We start from the raw sequence: 22,596 nt of genomic DNA, 5'->3' as shown, positions 1-22,596 counted from the left end.
TGGTAAAGATTGACTTTTGCCACAAGAATGCCCCTCCTGATTCAGATCTCTCATTCTTTATAGTAATCTATACATAGTCTTCCAAGTCACAACTTGTTCACATAAATATGCTTATATGCTCAGCCATTGTTTCCAAAGCACCAGTACCCTGCTCTGGCTTCTAGACATACCAGCTTTACCCACACACATAGTGAGCAAATTGACCCTTCCTTCCATACTCAAAACCTCATGTGGAGCGCACATCATAGCCTGGAATCTAGAATCCTAGATATTGATGGTAAGTTATTCTTTGAGTCCCTTGTTTGTCTTCTTTCCAGCAAATATTAGTTGGGATAGTTCTAAGCTGTTAGAGATGTTCAGATAGTGTTGCAGAAAGATATCAAAGTTTTTTCTTCTTTGCCACCAGATTTTTACCCCAAGCCCCTTTATATCTTATGTAGCAGCTTTTCTTAGACAGTGGAAGGTCCCATGTTATCCTTTCCCAGAGCAGTGGGCACCAACTTGTGGCTGGCCCCTCAAAGAATCTGTTTTCCATAATAAAAATCTCCCAAGCTACTTGCTTCTGTATATCAAGCTTTTTAAATATCTTCAAATTCTACCTCATAGGAAGCCATTCATCAGAATTACCTGAGTCTCAGGTAGGTGAGTTGGACTGAACAGAGCCAAGCTTCATCCATGATTCATCAGCATCCATTTATAAAAGTAGGGCTTTGTGCTTGCTTCAGCAGCACATATACTAAAACTGGAACAATATAGAGAAAGTTAGCATGGCCCCTACATAAGCATGCCACACTAATCTGTGAAACATTCCATATTTCACACAGTTACAAAAAGGTAAGCTGACTAGTTTGCTGACAAGTTTCCAGAAAACAGTGTGAGTCAGAGCAAAACAGGTGCTAGCCAATTGTGAAATTACACATTTTTATTACAAAAACATTGGTATAAGGTAATTTATGAAATGAGAATGGAGCTGAGTAACCCATGGTGTGTTGTGTGCAAATATATTGGTAGTATGTATCTCAGAAATGAGAAAATACCCACTTACATCTCCTTCATGAAACTTAAAAAAATTAGGGTTTTTGTTTTCTGTGTCAGTTTGAGATGAACATGCTCCGAGAGAAAGCATCATCCTAACAAAGATCTGCTGGTTCAGAGTTAGAGTCATGTTATCTATTCTAATGAGACAATGTATTTATTAATAAATTTAATTACAAACACAAACTATGAAATAATTGAGATGTCTTGAATCATAAGCCACAAATAATAGAACAACTAATAAGCAAAATTAAGGCTTAACATTTTCAAAAGATCATAACATTTTAATATTAAGACATATGGGAAACTACACATTGGGTTTCATTTGGAATTCCAAAATATTTCAACAATAAAGTTCAAGAATAAATTATTCCATTGCTTTATTGTTTCTCTGAGCACATTAAAATGTTATTTCATTAAACATAACAACCTAGTGAATAAGGTAGCAAAACCTTCATTCTTTAGAAGACATTGAGCCTAAGAGAAGGAACTTGTCCAAGAACAAATACATGTTGGTTACAGAGCTAGGACTTATAAGTCAGATCGTTTTCCATTATGTCAACCTTACATGTTAATTTACTGAGTTTTACTGCCCTCACTTCATGAGTACTTTACTTTTTTCTTCTTTAATTAGAAGCTTAATAAGAATTTTGTAGAGGTTAAAAACTAAAAGAATATGGGATAAAGTTCTGATATTGTTTGATATACCCTAAGAATTTAATGTATCCAGTAAATGTTTTTCATATCAGCATTAAAATAGTAATTGTATTTACTACATTTTTATGCATAGCATTCGCAGACTAATTTCTGAATATAAAGCAAACAAGAAACGTAAAAGTCTTCAAAATAGCAATCCAGGTAAGACTTCTGACAGTGCATTCCTCTCGATGATCCTATCATAGATAAAAAAGTAAGAGGAAGGAAGTGATCACAAAACAGCAGTTTAAAAAAACCACTGTGTAAATTGAATGTATATTTTTAAATTACTTTCTTGGTAATCTAGATTTCAGAATTATTTAAAAGGTTACTTGTAGGCAATTTATAATCTGAAGCCATATTATCTGAAAAAACAATTCATTATTGTATTTTCTAAAACTCTAGATGATATTTTTGTGTAAATAAGAAAAAAGATTTTTAAGTTAGCATGTAGTATGTTTTCTTTATAGTCACTTTGACAAATTGGACTTGTAAAATTGGATATTCTAATCTGTAGAATAAGTCCTTTGTATTTAGTAAATACATCTTTGAGCAGTGTGGGATTTAGGGGTACCAGTCACCTATTCACTTTGAAATCTGTGTATAACTTTAGACTCCCCCTATAACTTAACTGCTCATGGCTTATCATTGACTGGAAGCCTTAGTGATTATAAAGTCAATTAAGACATATTTGTTATATCTTAATTATTGTTATATGTGTTATATACTGTATTGTTAATACAATAAACTAGAGAAAAAGAAACATAAAATCATAATGAAGAAAGAATATATTTTCATTCAGTGGAAAGTGGATCATCGTAAAGCTTTCATCTTCAGTGTCTTCAAATTGGCTAGACTGAGGAGGAGGAGGAAGTAGATGGAGATTGATCTTGCTGTCTCAGGTGGCAGGGGCAGAAAAAAATCTGCAGATAATTGGCCCCTGCAGTTCAAACCTTTGTTATTCTGAGTTCAACTCTGACAGAGTGATTTGTGTCACTGAAAATGTAACTCTCTTCAAAACCAGAATTTCAATGAGACTTTTCTGGTACCATGAAGAAACATCCATAAGAACTGTACCAATACCAATAGGATATTATTTTTTAAAGATACCTACTGTGTGAAGTCAGAAAATAAATTCCTTATTGAGAAGCACAGGTCATGTTACATATTCTTATATCAACAAGGTCTCGCTAGTATTGACTTAATTTCCCCCAAGTGGAAATCAAATGAGATACATTTACTTTGTTAGAATGAGATTTGTTCCATCTGCTAGTTAATTGTCATAACATCAATTTTGTTAGAAGAAGACATTCTGTTACCATTAGCTAAAATATTATTATAATAAAACATGGGTAGGATTAAGGTAAGCATGCAGAGTGAGTAGGCATTTGCCAGGTAAAGAAGCCAAAGAATGATGGTTGACAAAAGGGATATCTAACAAGATTGTATGTTTGGCAGAAGGAACAGCTAAGAAGATCGCACATTTCCCAAAAGGAAAAACAAGTGCAAAAGGTAAGATGCTTGAGGGAATTTCACAGAGTTTATGAGAAGTTAGTACAATTAGTATAATATGAGAGTGGTTGGGAATGATTTGAATACCTAGCTAAGTTAAGCTTAGGAAAGACTTTTTAAACATATTGAAATGAAATAGATCTTATCCGTAGGCCATGGAAAAATTCTTAGATAGAGTGCTTGTGACTGCAAACATTAGATGATGTAACTAACAATAGCTAAAACAATGGGAGCCAAAGTTGTTTTGGTGGTTCAGCGATACCATCCTATCTCACTTGTCTCTTTCAGCTGTGCTGTTGGCAGTGTTTTGTTCATATCTCCTTTCATGGTTGGCTACTTAGCAATAGCTTCAAACATCGTGTTCTCACAAGAGAGTATCTAAAGGCTGAAGGGTTACTTTTTTTCAAGTGTTCCTTTTAGAAAAGGAAGAAAAGTCAGAAGCTTGCATTAGACCTCCTGTGACATTTTATTGGCTTGATTATACCAGCTGCTCATTCCTAAACCCGGCACTGGAAAAGCAAATGTAATTACTGTGATTTGCTTAGAATAATTATTTCTCTTTTTTGGAGCTTGGAGGGATATTGGATGATGAATATCCAGGTAAACTTGGATTTCTCCAGCTGGAAAAAATAAGGAATGGCTACTTGATAGGGAACCAGCAATGTTTGCTGCAGAGAATCACTAGAAATTTTTCAGAAGGGAAGTCACGAGATTTGAGGATTAGGGCATTCTGGTTATGGTATAAAGCAAGGATTGGCAAGCTGTTTCTGTAAAGGGCCAGATAGGTAATATTTTAGGCTGTGTAGTCTCTGTCATAGCTACTACTGCCATTGAAGTGTGAAAGCAGGCATAGATAGACTGTGCTCCAAAAAAAGTTTATGTACAAAACCATATGGCAGGCTGGATTTGGCCTGTGACCTGTAGTTTGCTGACCCCTCACTTAGAAGTTAGTGAAAGGTAACCACGTAGACTGGGAGACAAAGGAAACTTTGGCCATATTCAAACCTATATCCTTATCACCAGTCTTTGCACTAGTCTTAATCTACTATGAGGCTTTCACTGACCCAAGGTGAAATAATTATAAGCAGCTCAGTTTATTCACTTTAAAATGTTCATTTTTTTCTTGCCCTTATTCTCTCATTTTTTTCTGTTTTTTTTTTTTTTTTTTTTTTTTTTAAATTTTTATTATTTTTTTTTTTTTTTTTTTTTTTTTTAGAAAATATTAATAATTGGTAGAGTTTGTTTTTCCCTTGTGAAAGACATCAGTTTAGAGGTCATGTTTAACTAGAAAAATATAAACATATTTATCTTGGGCCGGGCACGGTGGCTCAAGCCTGTAATCCCAGCACTTTGGGAGGCCGAGGCGGGTGGATCACGAGGTCAAGAGATCGAGACCATCCTGGTCAACATGGTGAAACCCCATCTACTAAAAATACAAAAAATTACCTGGGCATGGTGATGTGTGCCTGTAATCCCAGCTACTCAGGAGGCTGAGGCAGGAGAATTGCCTGAACCCAGGAGGCGGAGGTTGCGGTGAGCTGAGATCGCACCATTGCACTCCAGCCTGGGTAACATGAGTGAAACTCCGTCTCAAAAAAAAAAAAAAAACATGTTTATCTTGTGGCAGTGGAAATATAAATCCAAGGCACAGTTAATATGATTTAGTGATTGTTGAAGGTAAAATGTTAGATGGCAGAGAGAAATCTTAGATTATAAGTTTTGAAGTTGTGCACTAACATTTATACTATATTAGAGGAACAGGGAATTTCAGGCGAATAGAGAAGTGTAGGGAAGAGGAAAGACAAATGTGAGTTTAATGGAACAATCATAGAGGATATTTTTTGTAGGTAATTGGATAATAGGTATTTCTAGCTGGAGATGAAACTCTGAGGTGGGAGTTGCCAACATAGAACGATCCTGTTATAATTATTAAGCAAACTCATAGATCTCAATGAGCTGAAGTTGTATAATGACAAGAAAGCCAGTGACAGAACCCTAGGCATAGCAACATTTTCCAAAGGAAAAGGGCATGAGTAAGGGAGAATGAGCAGTAGCTAGAGAAATGTAGGAGAGGAGTCAGAGGAAATGGTGTTGCAGAAATTTAAAACGTGAGAATTTCAAGAAGGTAATATCAATTCTAACAATTAAGATTACTAAAAAGTAAAATGGATGTAACTTTGAAAAGCTCTTTGGTGGTACCCTTTCCAAAAGAATCATTTTAGAGTTGTAAGGTTTACTATAGATTTGATTGATACTTCTGGTGTTCAAATATGAAAGAACAAATCTACCAAGATCCCACCTAACTTTTTGGTAACTACAGCAGCTATGTACAAGGGGTCAGGGAAGATAATCTAGACTGATAAGTGCATGTGCCAACATTTTTCCACAATTGTCAAAACCTAAAGATCATGTGTGAGAAAAAGTATTGTCTTTCTTACCTGCTTCTTGTGGAAAAACTTCATTTATATTCAAGTCCTTGATAAGTTCCTGTGGATACATTTTGAAGCTTAAATATGGTAGCAGCAACTAAAACCTGCTGTCAGACACATACCCTCTCTTTGTCATGGAATTATAACACAGCCATGTTTTGACAGTTTCAAGTTTTGAACACAAGTGTAGTTTGCAGACCAGGAGTTTGGAGAAACTGACATCTTTTGTATAATATTATGGAGAAAAATATAAGGTGATATGCTGAATATACTTAGTTCTCAGCATTCTGGTGACATCAGTAGAAAAGCCAGTACTTGGTTCTTTTTCTTAGTGCAATTCCCTCTTCATTTGCCTGTTCTGATATCAGCACTTCTACTGCTTCCTTTTGAATTTCATCCCTAAAGAAAACACTTTTAGAATACATTTCTAATGACCATTGATGATGAACATTTTTTTCATGTGTTTTTTGGCCTCATATATGTATTCTTTTGAAAAGTGTCTGTTCATATCCTTTGCCCAGTTTTGAGTGGGTTTGTTTTTTTCTTCTAAATCTGTTTTAGTTCTCTGTGGATTTTGCATATAAGTCCTTTGTCAGATGGGTAGATTGCAAACATTTTTCCCATTCTGTTGGTTGCTGGTTCACTTATGATTGTTGCTTTTGCTGTGCAGAAGCTCTGAAGTTTACTTAGATACCATTTGTCTATTTTGGCTTTTGTTGCCAATGCTTTTGGTGTTTTGGTCATGAAGTCCTTGTCTAGGCCTATGTCCTGAATGGTTTTGCCTAGGTTTTCTTCTAAGGTTTTTATGGTGTTAGGTCTTATGTTTAAGTCTTTAATCCATCTGGAGTTAATTTTAGTGTAAGGTGTCAGGAAGGGGTCCAGTTTCTGCCTTCTGCACGTGGCTAGCCAGTTTTCCCAACACTATTCATTAAACAGAGAATCCTTTCCCCATTGCTTGTTTTTCTCTGGTTTGTCAAAGATCAGATGATTGTAAATGTGTGGCATTGCCTCTGAGGCCTCTGTTTTGATGCCAGTACCATGCTGTTTTCATTACTGTATCCTTGTAGTATAGCTTGAAGTCAGATAATGTGATGCCTCCAGCTTTGTTCTTTTTGCTTAGGATTGTTCTGGCTATGTGGGCTCTCTTTTGGTTCCATATGAAGTTTAAGGTGGTTTTTTTCCAGTTCTGTGAAGAGGGTCATAGGTAGCTTGATGGGGATAGCATTGAATCTATAAATTACTTTGTGTGCCACATTTTCTTTATTCAGTCTATCATGGATACGCATTTGGGTTGGTTCCAAGTCTTTACTATTGTTAACAGTGCCACAATAAACATACATGTGCATGTGTCTTTATAATATAATGTTTTATAATCCTTTGGGCATATACCCAGTAATGGAATTGCTGGGTCAAATGCTGTTTCTATTTCTAGATCCTTGATGAATCACTACACTGTCTTCCACAATGGTTGAACTAATTTACACTGCCATCAACAGTGTAAAAGCGTTCCTATTTCTCCACATCCTCTCCAGCATCTGTTGTCTCCTGATATTTTAATGATCACCATTCTAACTGGCGTGAGATGGTATCTCAATGCAGTTTTGATTTGTATTTCCCTCTAATGACCATTGACGATGAGCTTTTTTTTCATATGTTTGTTTGCTACATAAATGTCTTCTTTTGAAAAGTTTCTGTTCATATCTTTGCCCACTTTTTGATAGGGTTGTTTGTTTTTTTCTTGTAAATTTGTTTAAGTTATTTGTGGATTCTAATTATTAGTCCTTTGTCAGATGCGTAGCTTGTAAAATTTTGTGCCCATTCAGTTGGTTGCCGGTTCACTCTAATGATAGTTTCTTTTGCTGTGCAGAAGCCCTTAAGTTTAATTAGACAAATGGGATCTAAGAGGTTCTGTTTTGATGCATTTCCAGGATTCGTTTCAAGAGGTGGCCTTTCTTGCAGTGGTGGCTTGGTAATGGCAATTCTGTCAGCATGTGTTTGTCTGAAAAAGACTGTAGCTTTCCTTCACATATGATGCTTAGTTTCACTGGCTACAAAATTATTGGCTGATAATTGTTTTGTTTGAGGAGGCTGAAGATAGGGCCCCGGTCCCTTCTAGCTTATAAGGTTTCTGCTGAGAAATCTCCTGTTAATCTGATAGGTGTTCCTTCATAGGTTACCTAGTGCTTCTGTCTCTTAAGATTTTTTCATTTGTCTTAACTTTGGATAACCTGATGACAGTGTGCCAAGGTGATGATCCTTTTTTCAGTTTCTCTTGTCCCATGCACGGGGTGTTCCTTGATGTAGCACTCTCCCCGTTTTCCTATGTTTGTGGCTTTCTTTGAGCCAAACTGCAGTGATTATTTTCTGTCTTCTGGGTCTAGGCACTCAGCAAGTGTGCCTGGCTCCAGGCTGGCACTGGGGATTGTCTGCACAGTCTTATGATGTAAACTGTCTATGGGTCTCTCAGCCATGGATACCAACCTGTTCCACTGGAGGTGGCAGGGGATGCAATGGATTCCACGAGGGTTTTTAGTTTCAGTAGTTTAATGCTTTATTTTTGTTCTGGTTGGCCTCCTGCCAAAAGGTGGTGCTTCCCAGAGAGCCTCATCTGTGGTGGTACTGGGAGGAACTAGTGGTGGACTGGGCCCTAGAACTCTTAAGATTATATGCCTTTTGTCTTACACTATAAGAGTAGGTAGGGAAGGACCATCAAGTGGGGGTGGGACTAGATGTGTCTGAGCTCAGACTCTCCTTGTGTAGATCTTGCTGCCACTGCTGTGGAAGATGGGGGTAAGATTCCCAGGTCCCTGGAGTTGTGTACCTAGGAAGATTATGGCTGCCCCTGCTGAGTCCTACAGGTTCTGAGGGAAGTGGGGGAAAGCCAGCAGTCACAGGTCTCACCCAACTCCCATGCAACCCAAAGGGCCGATCTCACTCCCACTGTGCCCTCTGTAACATTCCATAGTTTAGCACAGAGCCATATGGGCTTGAAAACCTGCCCTAGGCTACCCGCCTTCCAGCTGTGAAAGAAAAGGGCTTCAGTCTTCCTCCTTGGAGAAGTCTACACATTGGATTTGTGCCCTCCCCCAGGTTCTAGCCAAGAGGCTTCTCACCCTGTTCAAATTGTTACAAAGTATAGCTAGAGATTTCCTTCTCCCTGTGGAGGTTTATCTCCTGCTCCTCTCCTGTTGGATTCCTGTGGTGCCAGGCAGGAATGGCCTGCTAGGGGACCCAGCAAGCTCCCGGGGCCTTTCTGCTGCTTTCTCTACCTCTGTATTTTGCTGTCTCTCCAAATTGACTCAGCTCCAGGTAAAGTTGGAAGCTTCTCCTACAAACAGACCTTCAACTTCTCCAGTGGGAGTGTGTGTTCGGGAGTGGAGGGTCTCCCTTTCTCACTTCTGCAGTTGGGGCACTCACAGTTATGGGGGGATCTACTGGGGCCTGCAGGAGCAGTCCACTTCCTTCAGAGGGTTTGTGGGTCCTCCTGGGATTGGTGGGTGATTCTTGCAGTTGATCTGGAAATAAAGTTCACACTGTGAGCCCCTGCCTGCTGTTCTGTCTGGAGCTGCAATCTAGTCCTGCCCTCCTGTCTGCCATGACGATCCCATCTGTTTCATTTTAATTATATAAATGGTCCAGATCTGTTTCATATTGTGTTAAATCCCTGTTTATGCTTATGAAATAAGATAGAATAGTCAATCATTTTTATCAAATATTTTCTTGCCTAAGTATGTAATTAAAATTACTTGCTTAAATTTACTTACATAAAATTACTTTATGTACTGAAGTTTGGGAGAGAGCCATATTCTGTTACTTTGGTCTTTAATCTCAAATTTTCAAGGCAACTATGTTTTGCAATAATATATGGGAATAGCAGATTCAGTAAAGGTATTTTTAAAAATGAGTAACTCTTTTTAAGAGCAGTTTTAGTTTCACAGTGAAATTAAAAGTACAGATTTCCCATATACCCCACCCTCCACAGATATATCTTCCCCGATGATCACTGTCTCCTACCACAGTGGCACATTTGCAATGACTGATGATCCTGCATTAACACATCATAGTCACCCAAAGTCCATAGTTATATGCAGGTTCATGCTTGGTGTTGCACGTTCTGAGGGGCTGGACAAATACATGTATAAAGAATGAACCCACCATTGTAGTATCACAGACAGAGTATTTTCACTGCTCTAAAAATCCTCTGTACTCTGCCTTTTCAATCCTTCCTCCTCACTAACCCCTGGCAACCACTGATCTTTCTGCTGTGTCTATAGCTTTGCTTTTTCCTGCATATTCATATAGTGGGAATAATACAATGGATATCCTTTTGAATATTTGAATTAATGTTTCAAGGGAATTGAATGTAGTCATTTAAGATGTCCTCTGTTTTTGCTTTTGTTTTTTTTTTTCTTTTTTCTTATTAATGTAGGATCTGATGATATATGCTTTACATGCCGATAAAGCATGATTTCTATAGACATTTGTCCCATAGTAGGAAGGGTTGAAGAAAATGACATCGTGCTGTATACTACCAAGCACTAACTAGACCATCTTGGTCTATGAGGTGGGTTCAGGTGGACTCTCCAGCAGTGGAAGGAGACAATCTCAAGAAGCTGTACTTTATAAAACTGGAATCACAAAGTCTTTAACACCTTCCAATCAGAAATAAGACCAGACAGTGAATACTATGGGTAAATAAATATGTTCCTTACTAGCCCTCTTCCTTTGAGGGATGCATTTGAAAACAGTCTATATTATTCTAATGTGGCTCACCTACAACTAGATTCTCTCATGAGGAATGCCAAAAAAGTCATGTTACTTTGCTTTACATAAATAAGTGACAAAGACTTTTTCCTCCCGCTAGGGTGAGAGACAGTCATCAGCACATCCTGGTAGCTCGAGTGAGTGGCTAATTTGTTTGTGTAGATTTTTCATATCACGTAGTACTCCTTGGTCACTTGCCATACCACCTCAGAGTTCTTAAGCTTCTCTCTGACTAGGAGGTAAGATTCTCTTTGAGTAGGCTGGTTCAAAGTGAATAAGCTCATGAGGCAATTATCTTTCATGTGGTTCTTTCCATGGGAGATAAAATACCAGATGGGTTTGAAGCTTGTTTGTACCATGCATAGGGTGAGAAAATAGCTAGAACTAAGTAACTTTGCCAACATCTTCACCTGGAGAGGATTAATGTAAGTCCATTGGTCTTTCTTAGGCTTTTCTCCACTGGTATCTGGAAAGTCTTTGCAAGGATACTTGTCCCTAGTCTCTTTTCTATGTTTTGCTATAAAACGTAGGACAGTGCCCATAGACCTGTAAACCTTATGATAAGGTGTTTATCTTAAACCAAGCAGTTTAAACCAAAGAGATGAAGAATCTGTGTTGTGTCTCAACAAAATAAGTACAGTAATTCTCCCTTCTGGAGGATATGTTCCAAGACCCCCAGTGAATTCCTGAAACTTGAAATAGTGTCACACCCTATATATACAATTTTTTTCAATACATATATATCTATGATAAAGTTTATTTTATACATTAGGCATAATAAGACAATAACAATGGCTAATGATAAAATAGAACAATGATAACATACTATAATAAAAGTTATATAAATATAGTCTTTGAAAACATTTTTGTACTGTACTCACCCTTCTTGTGTAAATGTGAGATGATAATGCCTGTGTGATGAGATGAAGTGAAACAAATGAGGTTGCCATCATCTTGTAGTCTTAGGCTATTATTGGCCTTCTGACTGACTGTGTGTCAGAAAGGATCATCTGCGTTGCATGTCCTGGGTCCCTGAGCCATGATGATATTGATGGTTGGACGTTAGGAACAGACCATGTTGGTGACTAGTAAGTAGATAGCATATACAGTATGGATACACTGGACAAACGGATGATTTACGTCCTGGGCAGACTGTAGCTGGATGGCTTGAGATCTCATCAAACTACTCAGAATGGTATATAGTTTAAAACTATGACTTGTATGTTTCTCAGATTTTTTATTTAATATTTTTGAACAATGGTTGACCATGGATAACTAAATCCACATAAAGCAACACCACCAATGTGATGTTGTGAAATATGTATTTGATATTCAACCCCATTTTCTGGCATAGAATCTCCAACATGATGTATTTTTGTATGCTAATGATTGAGTGATAGCTGGCAGCTTCTAGGTAGTTCCAGGATGGAGCTAATCACCAGAAAGACCAGGGCATAAGTAGAGGATTGGGACTTCCAGTCCTACCCTGCCAGCCTCCTGGGAGGTGTGATGAGCTGGATTAAGTTTACCACCAATGGCCACTGATGTAATCAGCCCTGCCTGTGTAATGAAGTTTTCATAAACTGTCACAAGGACTAGGTAAGGAGGGCTTCCAGATAGGTGAATACATGTATGCTCCTGGTGGGTAGTAAGCCATGGGAGCACCCTATGCATCTCTGCATCTGCATCCATTGTAATATCCTTTATAACAAACTGATAGCTATGTTTCCCCAAGTTCTCTGAGATACTTTCATAAATTGGACCAAAAGCGGGATCGTGGGAACCCCAAATTGAAGCCAGTTGTTCAGTTCTGCAGGCCCAGAGTTTGTGGCTGGTGTGGGGGAGCAGCCTTGTCAGACTGACCCCTCAACCTGTGACATCTGACACTATCTACAGGTATAAAGCGTCAGAATTTAATTAGAGGACACCCATCTGGTGAACTGATTGCAAACCCCACACATTTGATCATGGAAGTCTTTGGTGTTGATGACTGTTGTGGTGTGAAGGCATATGTTGCGTTCCTAAACATAGAGCAGACAAGGGACTCCTGTGTACTCTGGTTTACTGCTCCTGGTTCCCTTGTCAAGAAATCATGCTCTGTAAGTTTGACACTGTCTACTTATGATACTGATTCTGTTAATAATACCATTTTCTGGCAGCCTGATATGGCTGTTAGGATTATGACTATTGTATACTGTGGTTCACTTGTAAGGAAGAAAATTTTGATAAATTCTATTCTCCTTTGCATTTGATAAATACACATTGAACATTTAAGGAGAGGAAGTAGGAGATAGCAATTACCTACAGTTGGTATAATTAATAGTGATTCTAGCGTAGGTTCCAGGTATATTCCCAAAGGAATGTTTTGTAATAAATCATCTGAATCTTTGCAACAAAGCATCTGAGTCTTATGCTTTTCTTCCAACAACATCTGAAGCATGCACAAAAGTATAGGTTTTTTGTTTTTTTTTTACTTTAGATGCATACTATATCTGGCATTTCTCCCCATGTTATCCCTCCCCACACTCCCTCCCTCCCGAACCCCCGCTCTCTCTCCCCTACCCCCCTAACTGTCCCCAGTGTGTGATGCTCCTCTCCCTGAGTCCATGTGTTCTCCTTGTTCAACACCCACCTATGAGTGAGAACGTATGTTGCACGTTCTGAAGGGCTGGACGACCTGTGAGTGAGAACGTTCAACACCCACCTATGAATGAGAACGTATGGTGTTTGGCTTTCTGTTCTTGTGTCAGTTTGCTGAGAATGATGGTTTCCAGATTCATCCAAGTCCCTACAAAGGACATGAACACCTTGTGTTTTATGGCTGCATAGTATTCCATGGTGTATATGTACCACATTTTCTTTGTCCAGTCTATCATTGATGGGCATTTGGGTTGGTTCCTGGTCTTTGCTATTGTACACAGGGCTGCAATGAACATACGGGTGCATGTGTCTTTAGAGTAGAATGATTTATAGTTCTTTGGGTATATACCCAGTAGTGGGATTGCTGGTTCAAATGGAATTTCTATTTCTAGATCTTTCATGAATTGCCACACTGTCTTCCACAATGGTTGAACTAATTTACACTCCCACCAACTGTGTAAGAGTGTTCCTTTTTCTCCACATCCTTTCCAGTATCCTATCCAGATTTTTTAATGATCGCCAATCTAACTGGCATGAGATGATACCTCAGGGTGGTTTTGATTTGCATTTCTCTAATGATCAGTGATGATGAGCATTTTTTCATATGTTTGTTGGCCTCATATATGTCCTCTTTTGAAAAGTGTCTGTTCATATCCTTCACCCACTTTTCAATGGTATTGTTTGATTTTTTCTTGTATATCTGTTTTAGTTCTTTGTAGATTCTGGATATTAGCCCTTTGTCAGATGGGTAGATTGCAAAAATTTTTCCCATTCTGTTGGTTGCCAGTTCACTCTAATGATGGTTTCTTTTGCTGTACAGAAACTGTGGATTTTATTTAGATCCCATTTGTCTATCCTGGCTTTTATTGCCATTGCTTTTGGTGTTTTAGTCATGAAGTCCTTGCCAATGCTTATGTATTGGATGGTTTTGCCCACGTTTTCTTCTAGTGTTTTTATGGTGTTAGGTTTTATGTTTGAATCTTTGATCCATCTGGAGTTAATTTTAGTGTAAGGTGACAGGTAGGGGTCCAGTTTCTTCTTTCTGCACATGGCTAGCCAGTTTTCCCAACACCATTTATTAAACATGGAGTCCTTTCCCCATTGCTTATTTTTGCCAGGTTTGTCAAACATCAGATGGTTGTAGATGTGTGGTGTTTCTTCTGGGGTCTCTCTTCTGTTCCATTGGTCTATGTCTCTGTTTTGGTACCAGTATGATGCTATTTTGATTACTGTAGGCTTGTATAGTTTGAAGCCGGCAGTGTGATGCCACCGGCTTTGTTCTTTTGGCTTAGTATTGTCTTGGCTATGCAGGATGTTTTGTGATTCCATATGATGTTTAAGGTGGTTTTTTCTAGTTCTCTGAAGAAGGTCATTGGTAGCTTGATGGGAATACAATTGCATTTATAGATTACTTTGGGCAGTATGGCCATTTTCACGATATTGATTCTTCCTAACCATGAGCATGGAATGTTTCTCCATCTGTTTGTGTCCTCTCTTACTTCCTTGAGCAGTGGTTTGTAGTTCTCCTTGAAGTGGTCCTTTATATCCTTTGTTAGTTGTATTCCTAGGTATTTTATTCTCTTTGTAGCAATTGTGAATGGGAGTTCACTCTTGATTTGTCTCTCTGTTTCTCTGTTATTGGTATATAAGAATGCTTGTGATTTTTGCACATCGATTTTGTATCCTGAGACTTTGCTGAAGTTGCTTATCAGTTTGAGAATACATTGAGCTGAGACGATGGGGTCTTCTAGATATATAATCATGCCATCTGCAAATAGAGACAATTTGACTTCCTCCTTCCCTAATTGAATACCCTTTATTTCTTTTTCTTGCCTGATTGCTCTGGCTGGAACTTCCAATACTATGTTGAATAGGAGTGGTAAGAGAGGGCATCCTTGTCTAGTGCCTGATTTCAAAGAGAATTCTTCCAGCTTTTGCCCATTCAGTATGATATTGGCTGTAGTTTGTCATATATAGCTTTTATCATTTTATATGTTCTGTCAATATCTAGTTTGTTGAGAGTTTTTAGCATGAAGAGCTGTTGAATATTATTGAAGGCCTTCTCTGCATCTATTTTTATTTTAATTTTTTTTATTGCATTTTAGGTTTTTGGGTACATGTGAAGAACATGCAAGATTGTTGCATAGGTACCCAAATGGCACTATGATTTGCTGCCTTCCTCCCCTTCACCTATATCTGACATTTCTCCCCATGCTATCTCTCCCCACCTCCCCACCCCTTGTCCCTCCCCAATTTCCCCCCAACAGACCCCAGTGTGTAGTGCTCCTCTCCCTGTGTCCATGCGTTCTCATTGTTCAACACCCGCCTATGAGTGAGAACATGCGGTGTTTGATTTTCTGTTCTTGTGTGAGTTTGCTGAGAATGATGGTTTCCAGGTTCATCCATGTCCCTACAAAGGACACGAACTCATCATTTTTGATGGCTGCATAATATTCCATGGTGTATATGTACCACATTTTCCCTGTCCAGTCTATCATCGATGGGCATTTGGGTTGGTTCCAGGTCTTTGATGTCATAAACAGTGCTGCCATAAACATTCTTGTGCATGTGTCCTTATAGTAGAATGATTTATAATCCTTTGGATATATACCCAGTAATGGGATTGCTGGGTCAAATGGAATTTCTATTTCTAAGTCCTTAAGGAATTGCCACACCGTCTTCCACAATGGTTGAACTACTTTACACTCCCACCAACAGTGTAAAAGTGTTTCTATTTCTCCACATCCTCTCCAGCATCTGTTGTCTCCAGATTTTTTAATGATCGCCATTCTAACTGGCATCAGATGGTATCTCAATGTATTTTTGATTTGCATTTCTCTAATGACCAGTGATGATGAGCATTTTTTCATGTTTGTTGGCCTCATGAATGTCTTCTTTGGTAAAGTGTCTGTTCATGTCCTTCACCCACTTTTCAATGGTGTTGTTTGTTTTTTTCTTCTAAATCTGTTTTAGTTCTTTGTAGATTCTGGATATCAGCCCTTTGTCAGATGGGTAGACTGCAAAAATTTTTTCCCATTCTGTTGGTTGCCGATTCACTCTAATGACTGTTTCTTTTGCCATGCAGAAGCTATGGAGTTTGATTAGGTCCCATTTGTCTATTTTGGCTTTTGTTGCCAATGCTTTTGGTGTTTTGGTCATGAAGTCCTTGCCTACGCCTATGTCGTGAATGGTTTTGCCCAGATTTTCTTCTAGGGTTTTTATGGTGTTGGGTCTTATGTTTAAGTCTTTAATTCATCTTGAGTTAATTTTATTGTAAGGCATCAGGAAGGGGTCCACTTTCTGCATTCTGCACGTGGCTAGCCAGTTTTCCCAACACCATTTATGAAACAGGGAATCCTTTCCCCATTGCTTGTTTTTGTCTGGTTTGTCAAGGATCAGATGGTTGTAGATACGTTGTGTTGCCTCCGAGGCCTCTGTTCTGTTCCATTGGTCTATATCTTTTGTTTTGGTACTAGTACCATGCTGTTTTGATTACTGTAGTCTTGTAGTATAGTTTGATCTCCGGTAGTGTGATGCCTCCTGCTTTGTTCTTTTTGCTTAGAATTGACTTGGCTATGTGAGCTCTCTTTTGGTTCTGTATGAAGTTTAAGGTGGTTTTTTCCAGTTCTGTAAAGAAGGTCGTTGGTAGCTTGATGGGGATAGTGTTGAATCTGTAAATCACTTTGGGCATTATGGCCATTTCCACAATATTGATTTTTCCGAACCATGAACATGGAATGTTTCTTCATCTGTTTGTGTCTTATTTTGTTGAGCAGTGGTTTGTAGTTCTCCTTTAAAAGGTCCTTTACCTTCTTTGTTAGTTGTATTTCTAGGTATTTTATTATCTTTGTTGCTATTGTGAATGGCAGTTCATTCTTGATTTGGCTCTCTTTAAGTCTGCTATTGGTGTATAGGAATGCTTGTGATTTTTACACATTGATTTTGTATCCTGAGACTTGGTGAAGTTGCTTATGAGTTTCAGGAGATTTTGGGTGGAGGTAATGGAGTCTTCTAGATATACAATTATGTCTTCTGCAAATACAGACAATTTGGCTTTCTCCTTTCCTATTCGAATACCCTTTATTTCTTTTTCTTACCTGATTGCCCTGGCTAGAATTTCCACTAATGTATTGAATAGGAGTGGTGAGAAAGGGCATCCTTGTCTAGTGCCAGATTTCAAAGGGAATGCTTCCAGTTTTTGCCCATTCAGTATGATATTGGCTGTTGGTTTGTCATAAATAGCTTTTTTTATTTTGAAATACCTTCCATCAATACCTGGTTTATTGAGATTTTTTTAGCATAAAAGGCTGTTGAATTTTGTCAAAGGCCTTCTCTGCATTAATTGAGATAATCATGTGCTTTTTGTTTTTGGTTCTGTTTGTGTGGTGAATTATGTTTATATGCTTGCATATGTTGAACCAGCCTTGCATCCCCGTGATGAATCCTACGTGATCATGGTGGGTAAGCGTTTTGATATACTGTAGCAATCGGCTTGCCAGTATTTTATTGTAGATTTTTGCATGTATGTTCGTCATGGATATTGGCCGGAAGTTTTCTTTTCTTGTTGAGTCTCTGCCAGGTTTTGGTATCAGGATGATGTTGGTCTCATAAAATGATTTGGGAAGGATTCCCTCTTTTTGGATTATTTGGAGATAGTTTCAGAAGGCATGGTACCAGCTCCTCTTTGTATGTCTGGTAGAATTCGGCTTTGAACCCAGCTGAACCTGGGCTTTTTTTAGGTGGTGTACTGTTAATTGCTGCCTCAACTTCTGACCTTTCTATTGGTCTATACAGGGTTTAAACTTCTTCTTGGTTTAGGCTTGGGAGGAGACAAGTGTCCAGGAATTTGTCCATTTCTTCCAGGTTTACTAGTTTATGTGCATAGAGTTGTTTGTAATAATCTCTGATGATGGTTTCAATTTCTGTGGAATCTGTGGTGATATCCCCTTTATTTTTTTTTTTTTGCATCAATTTGATTATTCTCTTCTTTTTTATTAATCTGGCTAGTGGTCTGTCTATTTTGTTGATCTTTTCAAAAAACCAGCTCCTGGATTTATTGATTTTTTTGAAGGGTTTCTTGTGTCTCTATCTCCTTCAGTTGTGCCCTCATCTTAGTTATTTCTTGTCTTCTGCTAGGATTTGAGTTTTTTTGATCTTGCTCCTCTAGCTCTTTCAATTTTGATGCTAGGGTTTCAATTTTAGATCTCTCCTTTCTTCTCATGTGGGCACTTATTGCTATATATTTTCCTCTAGAGACTGCTTTAAATGTGTCCCAGAGATTCTGATATGTTCTGCCTTCGTTCTCGTTGGTTTTAAAAACATCTTTATTTCTGCCTTCATTTCATTGTTTATTCAGTCAACGTTCAAGAGCCAGTTGTTCAGTTTCCATGAAGCTGTGCGGTTCTGAGTTAGTTTCTGCATTCTGAGTTCTAACTCAATTGCACTGTGGTCTGCGAGACTGTTTGTTATGATTTCCGTTCTTTTGTATTTGCTGAGGAGTGATTTATTTCCAATTATGCAGTCAATTTTAGAGTAGGTGTGATGTGGTGCTGAGAAGAATGTATATTCTGTGTATTTGGGTTGGAGAGTTCTGTAAATGTCTTTTAGGTTTGCTTGTTCCAGTTCTGAGTTGAAGTCCTGGATATCCTTGTTAATTTTCTGTGTCTTTTGACTGGGGCCTTTAGTCCATTTACATTTAGGGATAATATTGTTATGTGTGAATTTGATACTGCCTTTTTGATGCTAGCTGGCTGTTTTATTTGTTAGTTGATGCAGATTCTTGATTGTGTTGATGCTCTTTACCATTTGGTATGTTTTTGGAGTGGCTGGTACTGGTCATTCCTTTATATGTGTAGAGCCTCTTTCAGGATCTCTTGTGAAGCAGGCCTGGTGGTGATGAAAACTCTGAGTACCTGGTTGTTCACAAAGGATTTTATTTTTCCTTCACTTATGAAGCTTAGTTTGGCTGGATAGGAGATTCTGGGTTGAAAGTTCTTTTCTTTAAGGATGTTGAATATTGGCCCCCACTCTCTTCTGGCTTGTAGGCTTTCTGCTGAGAGATCTGCTGTGAGTCTGATGGGCTTCCCTTGTGGGTAACCCAACCTTTCTCGCTGGCTGCCCTTAGCATTTTCTCCTTCATTTTAACCCAGGTGAATCTGACGATTATGTGCCATGGGGTTGCTCTTCGTGAGGAATATCTTTATGGTGTTCTCTGTATTACCTGGACTTGAATATTGGCCTGCCTTGCTAGGTTGGGGAAGTTTTCCTTGATAGCATCCTGAAGAGTATTTTCCAACTTGGATTCATTCTCTTCGTCACATTCAGATACACCTATGTAACGTAGATTAGGTCTTTTCCCATAGTCCCACATTTCTTGGGGACTTTGTTCATTCCTTTTTACCCTTTTTTCTCTATTCTTGCCTTTTCGTTGAGTTGATCTTCGACCTCCGATATCCTTTATTCTCCTTGGTCAATTCGGCTGTTGAAACTTGTGCATGCTTCGCGAAGTTCTCGTTTGTGTTTTTCAGCTCCATCAATTGACTTACATTTCTCTCTATATTGTCCATGTCATTAGCATTTCGTCAAATCTTTTTTCAAGGTTCTTAGTTTCTTTGCATTGGGTTAGAACATGTTCTTTTAGCTCACTGTAGTTTCTTATTATCCATCTTCTGAAGTCTGATTCTGTCATTTCATCACACTCCTTCTCCATCCAGCCTTGTTCCCTTGCTGGTGAGGAGTTGTGATCCCTTTTAGGAGGAGAGGTGTTCTGGTTTCGGGTGTTTTCATCCTTTTTGCACTGGTTTCTTCCCATCTTTGTGGGTTTATCCACCTGTTGTCTTTGTAGTTACTGGCTTTCACATTGGGTCTGTTACTGAACTTCCAGTTTGTGGATGGTGAAGTTACTTCTTTTTCTTAGCTTTCCTTCTAACATTCTTACCCCTCTGCTGTAGGACTGCTGAGGTCCACTCCAGTCCCTGCTTGCCAGAGGATCACCTGCAGCAGCTGCAGAACAGTAAGGGTTGCTACCAGTTTCCTCTTCTGCTATCTTTGCCCCAAAAAGATGCCCTCCAAATATCAGTCTGTTCTCTCCTTTATGAGGTGACTCTTTGGTTATATGGGGGTCAGGGAGCTGCTTGAGGAGACAGTCTGTCCTTTATTGGAGCTCATGTCCTGACTTGTGAGCTCTGTTGTTCATTCAGAGTTGCTGGGCAGGTACATTTAGGTCTGCTGAAGCAGAATTCATAAACTCCCTTCCCCCCTCCCCCCCCCCCCCGTGCTCTGTCCCAGGGAGTTTTGGCTTTATTTATCAGTTTCCATTGTGCTGCTGCTTTTTTTTTTTTCAGGGCTGCCCTGCCTATCAAGGAGGCAGCCTAGTCACTGTCTGCCTGCAGAGGCTTTGCTGAGCTGCTGTGAGCTCTGCCTAGCTGCCATGTGATCTTCCCTGCAGTCCTGTTTACATGGGTGTAGTTACAACTGCCTTGGCAATGGTGGCCCACCTGTGTTATGGTGGACTCTCTCTGTAGTGGCCAGTTGCCTCGGCAATGGCGGGCTGCCTCATCAACAGCGGCTGCCTCAGCGATGGTCAGACTGCCTCCGTAGGGGTGGAGTATCTCAGTAATGGCGGATGCCCCTCCCCCACAGAGCCTGAATGTCCCAGGTTCAGCTCTGCTTGCTGTGAAACTCTCAACCCAGAACGTTTTCAATTACTGGGTGGCGGGGTCGGACCAGCCGAGCCTGATCACCTGGCTCCCTGACTCAGAGTCTTTTTTTGTTGTTGTTGTTGAACGGTCAACTCTCTCCCAGTGTTCCAGTCACCTGTTGAAAAGGCGCCAGGATCTCCCGTGTCGCAACTCACTGAGCCGGCTGAAACAGCGTTGCTGAGATTCCTGGTGGTTTTTTTGCCTAGTAATCTCCTGGCCTGGCTCGCTATTTCAGATGAATGGGCCACTCTGCCATCTCAGGGCTCCAATCACCAGCTAAGAGGGCACCCGGACCAATGTCTTTTGTCCAGAGATCCACCGCACCAGGGCGTGGGGAAAGCAGCCATGCAGGCCAAAACAGCCGCGCCAGCCGAAACAGCCACGCTGGCAACCCGGGGGGCTCCTCTGCCTGGGAATCTCCTGGTCTGTGGGCAATAAAAATCCATCTGGAAATGCGGCATCCACTCATCCTCTGCACTTTCACTGGGAGCTGCAATCCTGAGCTGTTCCTAGTTGGCCATCTTCTCCCGATCCCTATGCATCTATTGAGAAAATCATGTGGTCTTTGTCTTTGGTTCCATTTATGTGATGTATGACATTTATGGATTTGCATATGTTGAACCAGCCTTGCATCCCTGGGATGAAGCCTACATGGTCCTGATGGATAAGCTTCTTGATGTGCTGTTGCAATCTGTTTGCCAGTATTTTATTGAAGATTTTTGCATCTATGTTCATCATAGATATTGGCTTGAAGTTTTTTTTTTTTTTAGTTGAGTCTCTATCTGGTTTTGGTATCAAGATGATGTTGGTCTCATAAAATGAGTTAGGGAGGATTCCCTCCTTTTGTATTGTTTGATACCGTTTCAGAAGGAATGGAACCAGCTCCTCTTTGTACGTCTGGTAGAGTTCGACTGTGAATCCATCTGGACCTGGACTTTTTTTGGTTGGTAGGCTATTGATTTCTATCTCTACTTCAGCCCTTGTTATTGGTCTATTCATGGTTTCAACTTCCTCCTGGTTTAGTCTTGGTAGCGTACAAGTGTCTAGGAATTTATCCATTTCTTCCTGGTTTACTGGTTTATGTGAGTAGAGCTGTTTGTAGTAATCTCTGATGGTAGTTTGTATTTCTGTGGGATCAGTGGTGATAATCCCTTTATCATTTTTTATTGCATCTATTTGATTCTTCTCCCTTTTTTATTAATCTGGCTAGTGGTCTGTCTATTTTGTTGATCTTTTCAAAAATCCAGCTCCTGTATTTATTGATTTTTTGAATTTTTTTTTGTATCTCTATCTCCTTCAGTTCTTCTCTGATCTTATTTATTTCTTGTCTTCTGCCATCTTTTGATTTTTTTTTTATCTTGCTCCTCTAGCCCTTTCAATTTTGATGATACGGTGTCGATTTTAGATCTTTCCTCTCTTCTCTGGTGGGATTTATTGCTATAAATTTCCCTTTCAACACTGCTTTAAAGGTGTCCCAGAGATTCTGGTAAGTTGTATCTTCATTCTGGTTGGTTTCAAAGAACATCTTTATTTCTGCCTTCATTACATTGTTCATCCAGTTGACACTCAGGAGCAAGTTGTTTAGTTTCCAAGTGGTTGTGTTGGTTTGAGTGTGTTTCTTGATCCTGAGTTCTAGTCTGATTGCGCTGTGGTCTGATAGACTGTTATGATTTCTGTTCTTTTGCATTTGCTGAGGAGTGATTTCCTTCCAATGATGTGGTCAATTTTAGAGTAAGTGCAATGTGGTGCTAAGAAAAATGTATATTCTGTGGATTTGGGGTGGAGCATTCTGTATATGTCTAATTCGGTCCGCTTGGTAC

At 39.3% G+C, this 22,596-nt stretch overlaps 1 protein-coding gene and 1 non-coding gene across 3 annotated transcripts in view; both read left to right on the top strand.

Moving 5' to 3' along the window:
* The window catches only part of LOC116561581 (ankyrin repeat domain-containing protein 62-like), a 96,158-nt gene that overhangs the window by 16,555 nt on the left and 57,007 nt on the right, over positions 1 to 22,596 (top strand). For both annotated transcript variants that reach the window (XM_032293467.1, XM_032293468.1), the window contains exons 6-7: positions 1,826 to 1,893; positions 3,190 to 3,243. In XM_032293467.1, the coding sequence (XP_032149358.1) occupies positions 1,826 to 1,893; positions 3,190 to 3,243 (122 nt within the window). The remainder of the gene's footprint in view (positions 1 to 1,825; positions 1,894 to 3,189; positions 3,244 to 22,596) is intronic.
* LOC116561637 lies at positions 713 to 819 on the top strand. Its single transcript, XR_004273532.1, has one exon. It is a non-coding gene; the product is annotated as a U6 spliceosomal RNA (small nuclear RNA).

This window comes from Sapajus apella, unplaced genomic scaffold (assembly GCF_009761245.1).
Source record: "Sapajus apella isolate SASKATOON/1434 unplaced genomic scaffold, GSC_monkey_1.0 scaffold29, whole genome shotgun sequence".
In the NCBI taxonomy this organism is placed as follows: Eukaryota; Metazoa; Chordata; class Mammalia; order Primates; family Cebidae; genus Sapajus; species Sapajus apella.
The sequence above is the reverse complement of the archived record's forward strand: the minus strand, read 5'-3'. Positions and strand labels throughout refer to the sequence as shown.